The following is a 17,533-nucleotide window of genomic DNA, read 5'->3' on the forward strand; positions in this document are numbered from 1 at the left end:
TGCTGAAAGCTCTGGGGTTCCCAAGAGCCCTGCAGCTCCACCAAGAAGGTGCCAGGACAAGGGTGTCACAATCAGCATGGCAGTTTGGAACACACCCCCGGAACACAGCAGGATGATGACCGCTGGTGAGTTACCCTTTGCTGGAGGCTTCAGCCCTCTAAACACTCCCCAGAGGGGACAGTGGGGGGAAAAAGCAGTATTGGGCTTCTGAAATAAGAGCCCTCCCTGTAACACAGCTGTGCCTTCACAAAAGTGGACATTTTGTGCCAGCCCACCCCCTTGCATCCAGATCTTTCAGACACGAATAAAATTTCACAGGATAGTGCGAGGTGTTTGGCACTGACACTTGCTTTGATGTCTTGGATGGATGGAGTGGGGGCTGCAGTGACTGACACCCTGTCCAGAGCCACAACCCGTCCCCAGTCTGGTGGTGCCTGCTAATTTGGCAGAATTTGTTCCAAGAACCAGAGCAAGAGGTCTCAGAGGGCACCAAGGCAGTGGGGCTGGAGCAGCAGCACCAGAGCACTGCACACAGTTTCTCTCCATGATAGCAGGGTTATACGTGGGTAAGGCAGAGGAGCACAGCTTGTCCCCTCCAGTCACAGCATGTCCCTTCTGCCCTACGGATGCCAGCACATTTGTGCCCAGCCTCTAAGGACCGTGTACCTTTGCTATTTAGGAAGCTGGCATTCAAACTTCCCAGCTCCTGCATGCCGCTGGACCTGGTGCTTTCCAAACAGCCTGTGCCACACATCCCAGGGCACATGGGTGCACCGGGACCCAGATTTCATGGACTGTCCAAATCCTCCTGCGTGTGCACAGTTCGAGTTGTACCACATACCCCTAAAGCTGTCCCTCTCAAAACTCCTTCTTTGGCTCACCTTGTGTGGCAACACAAAGCCCAGATAACTTTCTCTTCTCCCCCTCTAGCGGCCATAGCCTCCACAGACATGGGGCTTCTGCTGAGAGATGATGTTTTTGTTGACTTTTTCAACACGTTTCTGAATCTTCCCGTAAGTCCACTCTGCACCATAAAGCCCGGGACCTTTCTGAGCTCTCTTCAGGTGAACTCTCAGCCTCTGTGGTGTTGAGACCCCGGGATAATTGGGATGCGCCACACTCAGGCTGGAAAATGAGGGAAAACTGAGGATCTCAACTTGGGAGACAGAGGTCTAACAGGGAATTGGATGCCCTTCTTTGTAGTGGGAACTAACTAGAACAGCTGGGCTCTGGACTCCCCTGCCACCCTCCATCTCCTTCAGCTCTCCACTTTCATTTTGATACAGGTTTTTGGCCAGACACCCATTTACATCAGTGCCACGGGCCAGTGGGACCTCTGGCCAGGGCTATCAAGCCACCTGGTGAGAACATGCCCCTTGTGAGGAGGGTGGGAGGAGGGAGAAAGGTCACAGGGCAGGGAAGGGAAGGACCAGGTTTCTCATTGCCAGGGCCCCTCTCTGTCTCTCCTGTTCGTGCAGCTGGGGGATTATTTCAAACCCGGGCGTCATTTTGCTTTTAAGCCCTGGGAGGAGCACAAGCCATTTAAAGTCCTGCTGCAGCTTCTGGGGTCTATCCAGCTCTCGGTAAACAGTGAAAGCTGGAGTTAAGGAGAGCACATGGGGTGGCAAAGAAGGAGGACACAAATATCAGCCCCTTGTCCTCTTGAATTCAACAGGAGTGAAACCCTGTTGATCACCAAGCTGACTTAGCCCTCCCCACGGGCGTCCCCCTTCCCCACAACCACGAGCGCCGCTGGCAGCGCTCAGATCCCGCAAGGAAAAGGGAACCTGCTGCTCTCACAGCTGCCGGGAAGCTGCCATGCCTCCCCGCCTGGGCTCTGGGGAGGCAGGCAGGCTGCGAGGAGAGGCAGCCTCGGAGGCAGCCCCGCAGCACCGGGGCTCCCAGGTCTGTAGGCAAAGCTCGTGGGGACACAAGCAGGGGCTGTAACTCGAGTATCCCCCTTCTCCTTCAGCACCAGGATGGCTTTCTTCGCCGTATAGCAACAGGGTGCCTTCCCCACCTCCTCCCCCTGTAGCAGGGACCCGTTACTCACCCGAATCCCCGGGCAGGAGACGGCTCCTTGCTCACAGCTAATCCTCTCCCCGGGCACGGGGCTTGCAACGCAGGATCCCAGCCCCACGGCTTTACTGGCTTGGCTGGAAAAGCACCGGCTGCCTCACTTCTGCAAATCCAGCCTGTGCCTCCACCTCGTCCTCTGCCAGAAGCTCCTGGGTTTCATTCGGTCGGGGGAAGCAGGTGAGTCATCGCGGCACGGAGGAAATCGGATCGGCTTCACCGCCGCCGCTGGGCTTCCTCCCTCCTGGGCTGTCACTGCCTGGTGCCTGCCCAGTGGGTCGTGCCTCTGCTCTGGGTTAAAAAGGCGTTGCACGCCCCATTTTTAGGGATGCAGCAGATCCCGGGGTTTCCATGGGATGCGCAGGGCTTTACTCTGCCACCCGGGTTAATACAGGCTCGCTGTGGAGTTGAGCTGAAGTAGCTGCTTAGCAGTGTTTACCATGGAGTCCATGGGTGGAGCAGGGATGGAGGGCACCCTGGGGTGTGGGAAACTGAGGTGCTGAAGCGTCAGGTTTGCTGCTGTGCAGGGTGCTCTGGGACAACAGGCCGTGGTCTCTCTTAGCAGCAAGATGTTTGAATTGTGCTCACTTTACTCCTAAAATGAGCCATCTCAGTCCAGCCAAGTCTTTTGCCACTGGAAAGAAAGCTATGGCAGCAGGAAAGCAGATTCTCTTTTCAAAAAAATAAGCAATTTAATAAGGCTTTTCTTGAATATATTGCTGCTGTTGCTCCAGTCAGGTTGAAATTCAAAGCTGGAGGAAGTTAAGGGCAAGCACAAAACTCAAGCAAAAAAGATGGATGCTTGCAAGGGGAGGAGGCACCACAGCTGGACAGACTGTCCTGGACGGGAGCAGGTTGTCCTGGCACACACCACATGTGCATCCCACAGCCTGTTTGAAACTCCCAGTTCAGGGTGATTTGCTGCTCTTCTGGCTCCTCCTGCAGGAGGGTGCCAATGGGGGCGCCATTGGGAGCTGAAGGACTTTCTTGGGATCGCTCCTGCATGCAGCCCTTGATGCCATGCTCTGCAATCCCTCCAACAGCAGAACTCCTGAACTGGCAAAGCGCTGACCAGTGGCTGCTGGAGAAGTGCATCAGCGGGAGCCAGGGCATGCGGCACTTCCGAGCCTTTGTCCAAGGAACAGCAGGTGGGCATGGGATGCTCCACAGCCCCTTCTCAGCCAGCCGTGGGTCACCTGTCCACTGGGACACTGGCACAGAGCTGGGGGCTCGGGTAAGCACCAGTGGGACAGGAGACACTGTGAGAGCTTTGGAAGGTAAGCCAGCAGCAGAGCTGGGAGGGAGATGCATAACCCTGGCTCCTGTCTACCCTGTTCCCTCAGTTCATCCAGGAGTTCTTCCCTTCTCTTTTTTTAAGAATTATAAACTGCTCCATCCGTCCTTGGGGCTTTCAGGGACTCCCTCCAACTCCCAACCCTTTACTGATCCACAGGGGAAGAATTGACTGACTTCTGGCTCACCACTGAAAGGCTCCTGGGTCTGGATGAGTCAGATACGAGTCAGAGGGACCTCTACCTGTCCTTGATCCACAGGCTGAAAGCCTCTCACCTGCGTGAAGGCTCCAGTGTCATCACCCTCTGCACGACCATCGCTGGTAAGAAACATCGGAGCTGGGGATGAGCAGTGCCTTTCCAGGGAGGTGTTTTTTTCCTGGATGCTCCCAGGGAGATGGGATATCAGCTTTGTTTGGCTGGGGAACAGTCTACATGGAGCCATCTCCATGTAGATGGAGATGTAATTCCCCACATCCGTTTCAGGATCACTGCCGAAAGCCAAGCACATCCAGTCCATCAGCAATAGAAGAGACATCCTAAGAAAGATGCAGGAACAGGTCCTCTTCACGATTCAGAGTTACTGGCTCCCTAAATTCTTCACCCACTGCAAGACGGGAATAGAGGAAGAGGAATCATGCCAGCCTTTGCTGCAGGAATATCAGGAGCGTTTATTACAGGCTGACTGGCAGGAGCCCTCAGGCTTTTTGGAGACCCCCCCCCACGATGCATATCAAAAGGAGCCAGGGCTTGTCAGGGCGCTACTGTGGCCAGAAGGCCAAAACAAAGATCTGGGCTCTGGTCAAGGAGAGAAGAGGCACCCAAGAAATGAAGATACCCCGTTTTCGGGTGAAACCAGAAAGGCAGCCAGGGTCAGCTAGGAGCACAAGGGAATTGCATCTGGATAAGGATGCTTTGGGATCAATTCCTCAGCAGTCAGAGCATCCTGCAAATGCTGCCTTTAATGGCACAGGGGGAGTAACTCCTCCCAGAAGACCTAGTGCAGAGCAGGTCAGTCGTCTGGAAGAACTCTGTGAGGAAAAAATCCTCTCTAACCTGCCTTCCTCTGCACCTCTTGTCCAGCTGCCATCCCTGAAAGGGTCAGCCAAGACCTTGAGTTTCCTTCCCTGGGCCCTTAGTGCTGACACCTGTGCAGGACAACCCTTCAGAGACTTCTTGAAGCACCAGGACCGGCCCATGGAGACCCATCTCCTGGACCTGTGGCATGACCTGGAGGAATTTCTGCCCGTGGTGCTGGACTCCAGCAGAGAAAACAACTTCTTTCTCCGTCATTTGACCGGGGATATGATATGCAAGGCCTACCTGGAGGAGGACAACATTGAGAAGCTTCCCTTGGAGACCAGGACTCTCACGAGTTTGTGGAACCATCTGATATTTGGAGAATTCTCCCCCTGGATATTCAGAGCCCAGAAGGAGATTTGCAAGGTACAAAGGGGTGCTGGCAGTGGTCAGGCTGGGGGGCACAGCTGGCATTGTCACCCCTGCAGTGAGAAGAGGTATTTGAAAAATTAGGAGGAAAAGAGATTAGGAAGGGAAAAACTTACAGTCCCAAGTCGTCTTGCACTGGAACCAGTGACCAAGATGCACCGGGCCGGTGGAGAGGAGCATCCTCACTGGCTTGTTGGGCAGCAGAGCAGAGGTGAGCAGTCACTGAATATCTCTGGTGACCCTGGCTGTTAGATGCACATTCCAAGGGCCAAGGAATGACAGGGTAGTGGCCATCCTTTCACTTCTGAGTCACTGATTCCAGCACAACACAGGTAAAACACATTTAGAACCCAAACCCTTCTGGGCAGCCCCTGAGCAGCCCAGTGGACCAGCGTGGGTGTACAGTTCCTGGCAGACCTATCCTGGGCATCTCAGCAAGGTGTAATCCACCCATGGCACCACCACTGTGACCTTAGGGTACTGTGGGGCTGGGGGCTGGTGATTGCTGCTGGAACACTGACTGATGACAACCCACCTTTGCTCCTCCTTAGGTGCTCTGCTGCTACTATGAGGAATTTCTGGCTGCTGATGATAGGACATTCCTCCAGTTTATGGTAAGGGGGATGCACAGGGCACACAGTCATCCCTGTGGGGTGTGCAGGCATCAGTGGGGATGGAAAAGGTGGGAGAGAGAGAGAGGAAGGAGAAGCCCAGCATTAGCTGCTGTGGTCCAGCATCCCACAATGACCTCAGCCAATGCCACCTTGGGATGATGCAGCAGATCCTGCTCTGCTCCAGCTGCCTGGAAGATCCTCAGCTCTTCCACCACAGCATCCCATAAGTCAGCAGCACTGCAGGCACACCCTGCAAGAGCTCCCCTGAGACAGGCTGTGACCCAGCCTAAAAGCAGGGAGAAACGTAATCATAGTCCTTCAGGGTAGGCAGGGGTGAAAACAGCACTTCTGGGAATTAATTCCCCCTCCTTTTTCCCTTGCCCACAGCAGTTACTGCTGTTAATGTAACTCATGTGCAGACACACAGGCCTGGGCCAGCACAGGGGGGAAGAAAGAGGGCATGCAGACTTTTAGCCTATGATTCAACCACCCTCAAGTTTTCCACATTTTTTTTTCCCACTGTGTAAAGGGATGATTTAAGAAATCAGTCACACAAGCACTCTTCCCAGACTATTATTCCTCCTAGCAGAGGAAATCCCTCTTAATACCTACCCCAAATGCTAACCTTACACCCAGAAACCTTGCAGACAGAACCCCCCAAGAATCCTACCTGCTTGGGTGCCTGCATGACCTGTGCAGGCAGTTTTGTCACTGCAGATGGTGTTTTTCAAACCAACTGTTTTCCCCAAAATGAACTCTCTAAGCAGCCGATTCTGGAAGTGTTAAGGAGAGGCTCTCAGGGCTGGTGTCCTCAAAGACCTGGCTCACAGAGTTTCAGTCAGTGAGAGCTGAGCATTTTGGAAAAGGCTTTAAGTACTCTTGGTTGGAAGCTAATTAGCTGCCCAGGTTTTTAAGCATCTCTTGTCAAGGAAATTACCCCTCAGAGGACAGACCTGGTCTGGGAGTGCAATTAGCACGTCAGCAGGCGTGGAGGCCCTGTTCTCCACGGGCACCATCCTCCGAGCCAAACTCCTCCTGGGTCTCACTGCACTGGTGTCAGGGGAACTGCTGGGGGCTTAGCAGGGTTATTTTTGGTGCTCGCTCTCAGCAGTGTGTATCTCAGCCAGAAACCAGCTACTCTGAGCCTGCTGCTTGGCGAGTCGTGCAAGCTGTTTGCCTGTGGGGAAAGACAAAACCTGCAGGAGGGTCTCCAAGGGAATAATGAGGGAGGCACTCCCAGGGCACCAGCCAGAGCCAGCCTCAGGGACAGCAGCCAACAAAATGGCACAGGAGGTTACCAGCCTGCTGGGGACACCTTCAGGGCTGTTTTCAGCCCTCCTGTGTGGACTTGGACTTGGAGTTGCAAGCCCTTGTCTGGACTCCCTGGGGGACCTGCTGCCTGCCCCCAGTACCTCCCAGCTGCAGGCAGATGTGAGCCAGATTTAAGCAGCTGCTTAGGTAGTTTAAGGTCTATGCTGAGCTTTGTGCTCATGTAGGTTTCTTCTAGACTGTTTAAAGCTGAAGCAGAGATCCAAATCGGGTAGCTCTGTACTCTAAGGCACAGTAAACTACGTGGGCACAGCGTGGGAGATGTGAAACATGCTCTGTGCAATCACCCTGCCCTCTTCTCACCATAGTCTCCAGGTGGTGATGTCCCAGTGCCTGAGATGCAAGGCCACACTGCTGACAGGAGTGAATGTTTGCTCCTGTCCCAGAGGATAAACCAGACCTTGAAGCTGTGCCAGGCCTTGCATGGCACAAGGAACTTGGAAGGTGTCTCCTCCGAGTACTGGCAATTACTTGCTTCTCGGGACCTCCGGAAAGGGGGCTCCACCCAGGCCGAGATGGAACTTCTCCTGTGCAGCCCAGGTAAGAGGAGGCTCTGAATTTCTGTTGGCTCATTTTGACTTAGTCTGGTAAAGCATATTTTATGCACCTGCAGTGACCAGTGCCCCTAGACAGGCCATGGATATCGTGGAGTGGGTTGGGACAGGGTATCTGGGAGCCTTCAGCTGTAATCCAAGCTTTGGCAACAACCTGTGAGCCAGATTCCCTCCTACCAGTACCAGAGGCACCAAATGCCACATCCCCTGCACTGGGTCACCAGATCAAATGGAGACTGCAGCAAAGTGACTGAAATCCAAAACCAGCGATAGCTACTGCCACCCCAATTCCACATCCTGACCTTCTCCTGAGGATGCTGATGGTACTGCTGTCATACCTCAGCTTTGTCTTGACAAAAGTAATTGACATGGGATCTGTCCCCTCTTCTCTCTCTGATGCAGACTTCCAGAAGATGATGTCGGAGGAGCTGGCTGTGGATAGCCCAAGCAAGGATGATGAGCTTGTGCATCTCCTAAGTGCATTAATCGGTGAGTCCAGTGCAAGCAGACAAAAAGCAGGGTGGGCTCCCAACCATCACATCCTGGCAGGTGCTCCAAAATGCTGTGAGGGGACTGGACAAGCAGGAGTCTTCCCTGCTTATATCCCATCACCTGGTAGAACATCTCCAGAAGGAGAGAAAGGCCTATTGACCCTTGACAGTCGTGTGTTTTGGGGTGTTAATCCAGCCAGAGAGGGTGGGAGTGGGGAGACTTATTGGAAGCAGATGCCAAGGAGGTCAAACTATGAGAGGTGAAGAGTCCCCACAGTACCCAGTGTCTCCTGAGCCAGACTCACCACTCAGACACCAGCATGGGAGCTCCAGGTCCTTCACCCTGAGGACAGCTGGGAGCAGGCTGTCACCTGAGGAAGAGGCCATCCCTGTTCTGTCCCCACAGCTGCTGGACCCGAGGGGACTGTTGGAGTGATGAAGCTCCCCACTGCTGCAGTAAAGAAGCGAGCTAAAAGACACAGGTCAGGCACTTTGCAGCACAGGGCTTTGCTAGTTTTTTGCTACTTCCACTCTTTCAGGAAGCATATTTTCCCCAGTGTTTTCCAGTAGTGCCATTGCTCCCTGTTTTGTCATTCAGCCTTTTCAGATGGGTGGCCTGTGGGTCTGAACTGCAGAGTTACCAGGGAGAGGAGAAATATTAACACCCCCACAGTTCAGATTTACTCCTCACATCTTGTGTATGGCTCATGCACTTCATCCTCTATCAGTCCCTGAAATGCCACCTGGGCAGCGCTCAGATTCCTAGAAAAATCACTTAAAATCACCCTGTAGCCACATATAAATCTCTGTACTCGTGTCACCTCCTGGGAATACTGCAGCCATGAGCCCTCACATCTCCACTCTGGGATTTAAAGCAAATGGAAAAATGGTGGTGAGCGCCTGAGTCGAGCTGGTTCCTCAAGCCCAGTGGTTCTGCAAATGCACCCTTTCCAGATCCATCCCACTCCAAGGGGCCAGACAGCAACTGCTAAAAATGCATTTCCCTATGAACTATCAGCTAGTACATTGAAATTCCATCCAGACTCTCACCCCAGCACAACTACCAAGTCACCTCTCGGCTTGCAGGGTGCTGGACTGGAGGAGGAAACACTGCAGATAAGCAGGACAGACACTCTCAAGGCTGCTACATGCAAGAAGAGAGCCCAGGGGAGGGGAGGGGATCTAGCACCCTGCACCATTGTCCAACCTCCTCTAGGAACAGAAATCCAGTGGGACCCCAACCCCAGGGCTATCCCTATCAGCTGCTCCCTGCCTTAGCCACCATTCCACCAAACCAGTGCCTTCCTTATGCGTCCGGCTGCCCTTGATGTTTTCTCTCTCTGCTCTCCCGTCTGGCAGGGTTAAGCAGCAGCAGCAGGACCGGCAGCAGGAGGAGCAGGAGGAGGAGCAGCTGCAGGAGCTGCTTGCCTTGAGCAAAAAGCCGAAATCCAGGCGTCGCGTGCAGAGAACCACCGCTGTCCGGCGTGAGGCACAGAACATCAAGACACGGAAACTCAAAGGAGAGAACCTCGAGACAGAGAACCTCGATACAGAGAACCTTGAGGCAGAAGACCTCGAGGCAGAGAACCTCGAGGAAGAGAGGATGGTAAGGAAGGACCCTGTCTGCTGGCCAGCTGGGGACATTTTCCAGGCAAAAAAGAGAGGAGATGTTTTGGGCCAAGTGGTGTCACATAAAAGGGGTGGGGGGGTCAAACTTGGAGAGTTGCAAAAAGGTGACAGGTAAAGACTCCCTCCTACAGGCTCTGGAGTCCTGCTCCATGCAGACTTCACCAAATTTGGTTAGGAGTGGCCAAGCAATTCACACTATCACCTGTGGCCACCAGTGAAACCGAGAAATGCTGAAAAGCAAAGATGATGGATAGATGGATCACAGATCCCACTGCCAAGGCTGGGCTCTGCTGCTCCAGTTCAGGTCCAAACAGGAGGGCTCTGTCCAGGAGCAACCTTAATGCTACAGCTCCCTGGCTCATCCCAGCTGTGCTGTGTCTCCACAGCAGTGGGCCTGGGATGCCATTCGTGAACTCGTCAGGAGCTTCTGCAAGTTCCAGAGGGAGATGGAAAATGACGACCGCCGTGTGGAGTTTGAGAACTTTCTCTCTTGGGAACGAAGAAACCAGAGGGAAAGTATGTCTAGACTCCTGCCACCCCTTCTCCTCCCTCCCCAAGACAGTCCAGAATTTAGGTAGAGAAGTAATTGGAGGACACCTGTGGCTTACTCCCCACCCCAATGACTTAGTTTTCTCTGCTGGAGTTATATAAAGAGCCATAAAATCGGGTATCTCAGGACGCCAGATGTTGCTGTGAACACTTAGATGTGCAGAGTTTTGCACAGAAAACGTGCACACACACACTTTGGTGCAATATCTGGCTTTCTGATGTAGGCGCCCCATTATGCTGTTGCATCTGTGTCAAACAATATTGTATATGCAGGTTTACATCCCTTCCACAAAAAAAACAGGAAACACTAAATGGAGCTAAGGTGAGACAGGAAGAAGTTGTTTTCTGGGCAACAGGGAACTGACCTACAGTGTTTTGCCAAAGGGGTAGATCTCGAAGGTTTACACGCAGGTTTGAGAAGAGGCTGGAAAAGCAGTTAGAAAAGAAAACCACAGAAATTGCTCAACACACAGAAATCCCATCTAGATCAAGAGAATTTTGTCCTTGGGGGAAGTAACACAGATTTTTTACCTTTCCTTCTCCCTTGTTATCTGCTTGTGGCCTCTGTCAGAACCAGGGCAACAGCTACACAGACCAGCAGGCTTTAGATCTAATGTACTGTGGCCTTTCCTGGGGGAAACAATGAACATAAACACTCTGTGGGTGCAAAGAGGAGGGTGGATGGTTATCAAGCTAGAGGGAAGGCTGCACACCAGATGGTCTGGATTTCCTGGAAAGCCTGGCTGCAGAAAAGCTGTAGTCCACATAGGTAGAAAGACCCTCAGCAAATTAACTGCACAAAGGCAAAGGAAGCACAGGTGAGGTGAAGGAGCAGGGTATAGCTCAGCACCAGGTGGCCACTTTTCTCACACCCAGAAGCAGGACACAACAGCTCTTCTCCTCCCTCAGACTTGCCTGTGAGCTCAAAGCAGAGCAAGAGGCCCGCGAGTACCTCCCGCAAGGGCAAAGCCCGCCTGGAAAACGTGGTGCTGGTGAAACGCCGCATATTTGACAAAGAGGTCATTGTCGTCAACTTCCTCGTGGATGACCTCCACTTTTACCTGGAGATGGACAAGTAAGTTCCCTTTCCACCAGGTGGTCAGGTACCACCACAGAATCGTAGAATGTTTGGGTTGGAAGGGACCTTACAGATCCTCTCGTTCCAACTCCCCTGCCATGGGCAGGGACAGCTTCCACTAGACGAGGTTGCTCAGAGCCCCATCCAACCTGGCCTTGGCATCAGTCTCCCTTGGCTCTGGTCCAGACCCATCCTACAGGTAGCACCCATCTCTGATGGAGACTCCAAAGCCCCTGTTTCAACCTGAAATCATCCCCTGGTTCAGGGTTCCTGTTTGGGTATCCTAGAAGTATTTGTGGTTTGATAGTCCCAAGCAATCTAACATTTTGCCTACACTTTTCTTGACGTGCCAGTTGTGGTGGCATTTCTCCCCTGACTTTGCCCAGTTCCACAACACACCTGTAGGAGCAATCCATGGCCAACATACCCTAGCTCTGCAGCCAACACACCCCCACAGGCTTTCGACTTCCTCTTTTCCCAAAAAAAGGAAACATCACCTCCCCCAGGTGAATGCTGTGATGTTGAGGGTGGTAGAAGAGGGAAGTAGCCTTTCATACCTCCTGTTTCTCTGTTCCGCACCTTGTGAATTGCTTTTTCTGGCCTAGCAAACACTAAATTAAGCAAGAGCACAACTGTCTAGCGCAGCAGTTAACAGCACTTGTCTCAGAGCTGGACCCCATATGCCTTTGCAGGTTTTCTCGGATGGCTGATGCAGTGGAAGCTCTGGCAGCCTGCAACATAGTGTCAGAAAGGAAAATTGCTTTTCTTAAAAAGAAGGTTGCTGTCATCAACAATCTCTTCCTAGACTCCGATATGCCCCCGAAGCTGCGGGTAAGAGCCTGGGACCTGCCCAGGAAGGCTGAAGGCTGCTCATTGCTCAAGACCATTGCATCACAGCTGGGAAGGGTTGTGGGGAAAGAGGAACCAGGCAGAGGTCTGGATCTGCTGCAGCAAGGCATGCTGTGAGGCTTCAGGGCATGCTCTGGAGCTTGGGACTTCCACATGGGCTGCAGGGGGTGGGAAATGATCCAGCATCAGACCCACATCAGCACTTGACCCAAATAGATTGAGAACAAGAACGTAGACAGGGAAATGGAGAGATCCCTTACCTGCTGGAGAAATGCCAGAGCTGAAGCACCAGGATGAGTGCTGCACACCACCCCCCAGTCCCTTCACTCTCCAGAGGTCGTCACCATCATGCCCTCCCCATTGCATCCACCCTCTCCCCTTGCAGTAGCCACAGCTCTGCCTATGTCCCTCTTGGACAGCACAGCACAATGCTTTCCACAGAAATCCAGGAGGAATCCTGCCCGTGTGGCTGGGGCAGTCAGCCAGGATGTAACTGCGGTCTCTGTTCTTAGAGACTGCTGAAATGCAAGGGGGGGGGGTCAGGGAGAGAAATCTGCCTCCAGGGCCCATCAGGCGTGCTGCAAACTGCTTTGGTCTTGTCTGTGCCCAGGTGAACATCTCTGAAAAAGAGAGAGAATTGATCTGGCGTTTATCTTCCAAGGGGCCACTGACCCGTGCCATCTACCACAAGGCCAAGGCCACCATTGTCCCCATCCTGATGTACTTCTGGAAAAGGTACCTACCTGTTCCCTCCCTCCCAAGGTGGAGGAGGCTCTGTGGATTCCAGCCTTTTTCCTCCAGCCACATGTCACTCTGACATGCTCAAAAAATGCAGATGAGACACTCCCCAGGAGCTCAGATGTCTGCTTGGAGGTTTGCTGTCTCTGGTTATTTCTCACACAGGTTCTGCATCTGGAAAGTGATGAGGAGCTTTCGGGTCTATGAGGAGGACAGGAGCTTTCAGGCCTCTAAGAAGGACATGGTGCCAGTCTCTAAGAAGGACAGGGGACCAGTCTCTAAGAAGGACATGGTGCCAGTCTCTAAGAAGGACATGGTACCAGTCTCTAAGAAGGACAGAAGACCAGTCTCTAAGAAGGACATGGTGCCAGTCTCTGAGAAGGACAGGGGACTAGTCTCTAAGAAGGACATGGTGCCAGTTTCTGAGAAGGACAGAGTGCCAGCCTCTGAGAAGGACAGGGTGCCAGTCTCTGAGAAGGACAGGGTGCCAGTCTCTGAGAAGGACAGGGTGCCGGTCTCTTCGCTTCCTACAAAAACCTCCTCCAAATTATCCAAGATCCGCACTCGCCGTCAGCCAAGGCCCATTCCCATTGCTCCAGGTTTTGCTCCAGGTTTGTTCTTCCAGTGCACAGACACCCACACCTGGGGTCCCATGGAGTTCCTCTTAACAGAGCCAGACCCCCTCCTTCACACAGCTTGGAGGATGTATGTGGTGCAGGCTTGCTGGAAAATAGAATGGAATATTTTTATCCTGTCAGAATCAGTCAGAATTGCCCAGTGGAATTTTAGAAATTTCTTTGGTGAATAGGGAAGTGAGTGCAGAGACTTCACAAGAAAAGAGCTGTTGCATAATTCCTATTTACTTCAATAACCAAGTTAAAAATACTCAGGCAAACACCCAAAACCAGAAATAAAACAACTAATCTTTTGGGTTGGAAGTCAGATGGGAGCAGGAAAAGGAGAACCACCATGCAGCCAAACACTGGGCTCAGTTGCATTCCATGGAGGGTGCTTTGAATATCTGGAATGGAGAATAAGTTTCATCAGGATTTGAGGTGACATCTCCAGGGAAAGAGAAAGATGTTTTTTCCTTTCTCATCCACTTGTTTAGTTTCAATACACTGAATAACTCTAAAGTGAAAAACACAAAGAAAGTGGTGCTGAGCGCTGTCAGTCTGCCTGACAACCCGCTCCTTGGCTGAATATTCATTTGGAAATTGTCTAATTGATTTTTGATTAAAGGGGAAACCAAAATAGGCATGTACTAATCTTGCTTTGATGGTTGAGTGGGCGTCAGCAAGTTGGTGTTCTGCTCCCTGTCATTTATCACTGTCAAGCTCTGGTTAAAAAGCAGCGGAGTTGGAGGATTTTAATAACTACAGGCAGGTGCTTGAGCTACTGCTCCACAGCCAGGCTGGGGTGACAGACCCCTGTGCTCCAGGACTGCCAGGCCAGTGTCTATTAGCTGAAACCACCTCACACCACGGGTATTCCCATGGATAACATCCATCTTGGGTTTCCACCTTGCTACAGAGCCTCACTGCACTTCAAAGACCTCCTCAGACATGGTTCTCTTAATGCAAAAGCCTACTGCCACCAAAAAAAAACAAAAACAAAAACAAACAAAAAAACAAAAAAACAAACAGAAAAAAACCTAACCAAGGGGTTTTTTCCAAGCTAGAGACAAGCCAGAAGCCTTGTGTTATACAGAAGCTGTTTGCTGTGTTATCCAGGACAAGGACACACGTTTCCCAGGGGCTTCAGGGAACTGGAGGGGAGAGAGAGACATTTAAACTAAAAGAGGGTTAATTTAGATTAGATGTAAGGAAGTAGTTTTTTACACTAGAGGGTGGTAAAACACTGGCACAGGTTGGCCAGAGAGGTTGTGGCTGCCCTTGTCATTGGAAACATTCAGGGTCAGGTTGGATGGGACTTTGAGCAACCTGATCAAGTGGAAGGTGTCCCTGCTTTTGGCAGGGGGTTGGACTAGATGACCTTTAAAGGTCCATTCCAACCCAAATTATTGTTTGATTAAACCAGTGCAAACTGTTGAAAGGGTTAGGAGTGTCCCACTGCTTCCCAGGTGGGCACAGCCCATGTTTAACTACCCAGAGCCACAGAGAATGAGTGTTTTGGGTTGCTCTGGACAAACAGAAAACATTGTGATCTCTTTCACGGGGACGTTAATCTTGCAGGGACTGTTCCTGGGACAACTGTCCCCAGGCCACAGCTCCTTGTAGCATCTTGCAGGGATGAATAACAGAAGCCAGGCACCCTCATCTTGAGTGGTGTGTCTTGGGAATAGATGTGTGACCCAAAATAACTGCTATTTCTGACTGTGCTGATGTCCAGGCCACCTTTTGCTTGAATCACTTCTCTGTGCTTTATCACGCTCTCAACAATGACCTTTATCTAAGGGTCTTGCTTTCCTGACCTTTAGATAAAAATCTTCCTTTTCAGCTGGGGAAAAAAAAAATTACTTTGTTGCCTTTAAAAAGCACCAAAAATGCTGGGGGAAATACCTGTAATTCCAGAGAAAACCTGCTCTCACCCACGCCTTGCTTTTCACTCACTCTGAGGGTTGCACAGACTCGGTGTGTGCAGGGCTGGGAGGTGGCAGGCAGGGACCCATCTCCCATCACCAGGCGTCACTGTGGCACTGTCTGTGCCTCTGCTCGGCGGAGGGACGGTCCTGTGGGACTGGGCACGCTGCCTGACCCGTTCACAGCCATCAGCACGGAGGTGCTGCCCAGGCAGGCACAAAGCCGGGAGCACATCTCCCCCCATGTCTCCATATTCCATTTCTTCCCACATCTGCCACACAGGACCTGCCCCCCCCAGCCTTGCCAGAGATCCAGGGTGGGACATAATGCCCCTATCCTGCAGCCCCCAAACTGTTTTGCAGTTTTGGGTAACTCAAGTCCTCACTCAACCACCCTTCCTTGCGCTCCAGACAAGGCCCATGTGATTCGAGGGGTCAACACCATTGTCCTCCTTCCTTTGCCATCGGAGCTCTTGCTGCACAGTAACCACTCCACCTCTTATCTACCACCAGGGAAAAGCCCTATCCTTGTCTTCTCGCTCTCAGAAGGCCTCCAGATGCTGATGCCAGAGCCCCAGAAGAAAACTGAGCCTTTGGAGGAGCAAGAAGGTGAGCCAGTGCTGAAAGGAGTGCTCCTGCTCCTGAGGGGAGCTCTGGCTGCTGGGATGGGAGCTGGGATTTAGGGTCCCGTGCATTAGTCCATGATAGGAAGTTTGTGCATGTTGTTTTTCTCAGATGCAGATAAAAATCTTGAGAAGAGGCCCTCCCTCAGCAAATGAGCGGGTAGGTGGTCGCAGAGGTGTTCTACCTCCCCCAAACCACAGCAGCACAAGCTACAACTCCTCTTAAAACCCAAAGGTTCATGCAGGATGTTGGTCAGCCCCACCATCTCCAGTAATATTCACAGAAAACTCTCAGCCACTGCACCTCTCCACGCCCTAAACTCCTCCCCAGGAGCACACAGCTGTGAGCTCATCCCTGATCACCCTCACCCTGCCTCCAGCAGCAGCAGCCACTGATGCAACATCTCTCCCTTCCCTGCAGGTACCAAGGAAAGGACAGCCCTCCCTAGAACAACAGCCCTCCCTAGAAAAACAGCCCTCCCAAAACACCACCCACAGGGAGTGGTACAGGGGTGTGATCAAAGGAAGCTGAGCAGCCTGGCCACACTGAATAGTTTGCTCTTAATCAGCAGGAAGACCTAAAAATAAAGCAACTTCAGCTTACCTGGTAACATAGCACAGCAACCTGAACCTCTGCAACCATGACAGGGATATGCCACAACATGCTTCTAGCCAAGGAGACACCTTCATCCACACAAATCTCCTTCTTCACATGTATCTGTAAAATGTATCTCAGCTTGTCACCTCTCTCCACCTTCCACACAAATCAAATACTTCCTGTGGTGGCAAGGCTGAGAGAGCTCAACTGGTTCACTACCCAGCTGTCCCTGGGTGATGAGATGGTGATGTCTTGCCAGAGCCTTTCTGATTTTCCAATCAAAATCAGCTCATGCCTGACTGGGGCTTCAGCATGCCTTTTTTTTTTTTTGAGTTGTTTTTTTAAAAACCATTATGTTTACCAAATGTTAACCAAGTCATACCAAAGGCCTTCATTTTCCCCAGGTGAAACTGAGTCAGAGTGGCTTTGCCAAGTCAGCAGGAAGCTGCAGACATCCCAAATGTTCTTTGGACCTCATGAAGTAAAGACCACAACCTTCATCAGAGTTTGACTCTGTCAGAGGCAAGCTCTCAGCTTTGTAATTTTGAGCTGTTTTTAACCACTTTTTAATCCCTCTGATCCTGGGAATAACACAGGTGCATTTAAAGCAGATGACAACATGTTTCATATTTGTCAATTATGATTATCAACACTTCTGGAGGATCAAAAACACCCAAACAAATACAAGGTCCAGGAACATTTATTTAAATTAAGGGTTCGGGAAGCTGATGCCACTCCTGCAACATGAAATGTGACCAGTTTATCAAAATTGCCCTTATGCTATAAGTTGACTTTGCCCCAGAAGCTTTCAGCCCCAACAGCTTCCTGCATTTTTGTGAGCTTTGCACTAAACACTCCTGAGCCCAGCTGAGCCCAGTCCCTCAAAGGCTTCACAGATGTGCCTGAAGCTCAACACAGCAAAACTGCAGCTAAGAGCAATCTTCACTCCACTGCTTCTGTGGACTGTTTGTGGTTTTGTTTTTCAGCGCAGCAGATGGGCCACAGTGACCTGGGATCATCCCTGTGCACACAAACATGTCCTCAGCACACAAGTGCCGGGATGGGGAACACCTGATCCCATCACATTGAGCTGAGCCCACTGTCCCGAGGGTCACCCAGCAG

The 17,533-nt window shown here is 51.7% G+C and overlaps 1 protein-coding gene across 1 annotated transcript; it reads left to right on the forward strand.

Moving 5' to 3' along the window:
- The first annotated feature begins 49 nt into the window (after positions 1 to 49).
- Positions 50 to 17,086, forward strand: RGSL1 (regulator of G protein signaling like 1). The gene is given in 21 exon segments (XM_027658378.1): positions 50 to 125; positions 931 to 1,013; positions 1,287 to 1,361; positions 2,127 to 2,256; positions 3,120 to 3,224; positions 3,530 to 3,691; positions 3,855 to 4,084; positions 4,086 to 4,814; positions 5,369 to 5,431; positions 7,069 to 7,300; positions 7,717 to 7,803; positions 8,212 to 8,287; positions 9,165 to 9,411; positions 9,821 to 9,950; positions 10,893 to 11,058; positions 11,754 to 11,892; positions 12,521 to 12,645; positions 12,814 to 13,259; positions 15,704 to 15,799; positions 15,926 to 15,973; positions 16,235 to 17,086. Coding segments are annotated over 20 exon segments (3,414 nt in total). The 5' UTR covers positions 50 to 76; the 3' UTR covers positions 15,970 to 15,973; positions 16,235 to 17,086.
- The last annotated feature ends 447 nt before the right edge of the window (positions 17,087 to 17,533 follow it).

Source organism: Corapipo altera, unplaced genomic scaffold (genome assembly GCF_003945725.1).
Source record: "Corapipo altera isolate COAL_440 unplaced genomic scaffold, ASM394572v1 79, whole genome shotgun sequence".
Taxonomy (NCBI): domain Eukaryota; kingdom Metazoa; phylum Chordata; class Aves; order Passeriformes; family Pipridae; genus Corapipo; species Corapipo altera.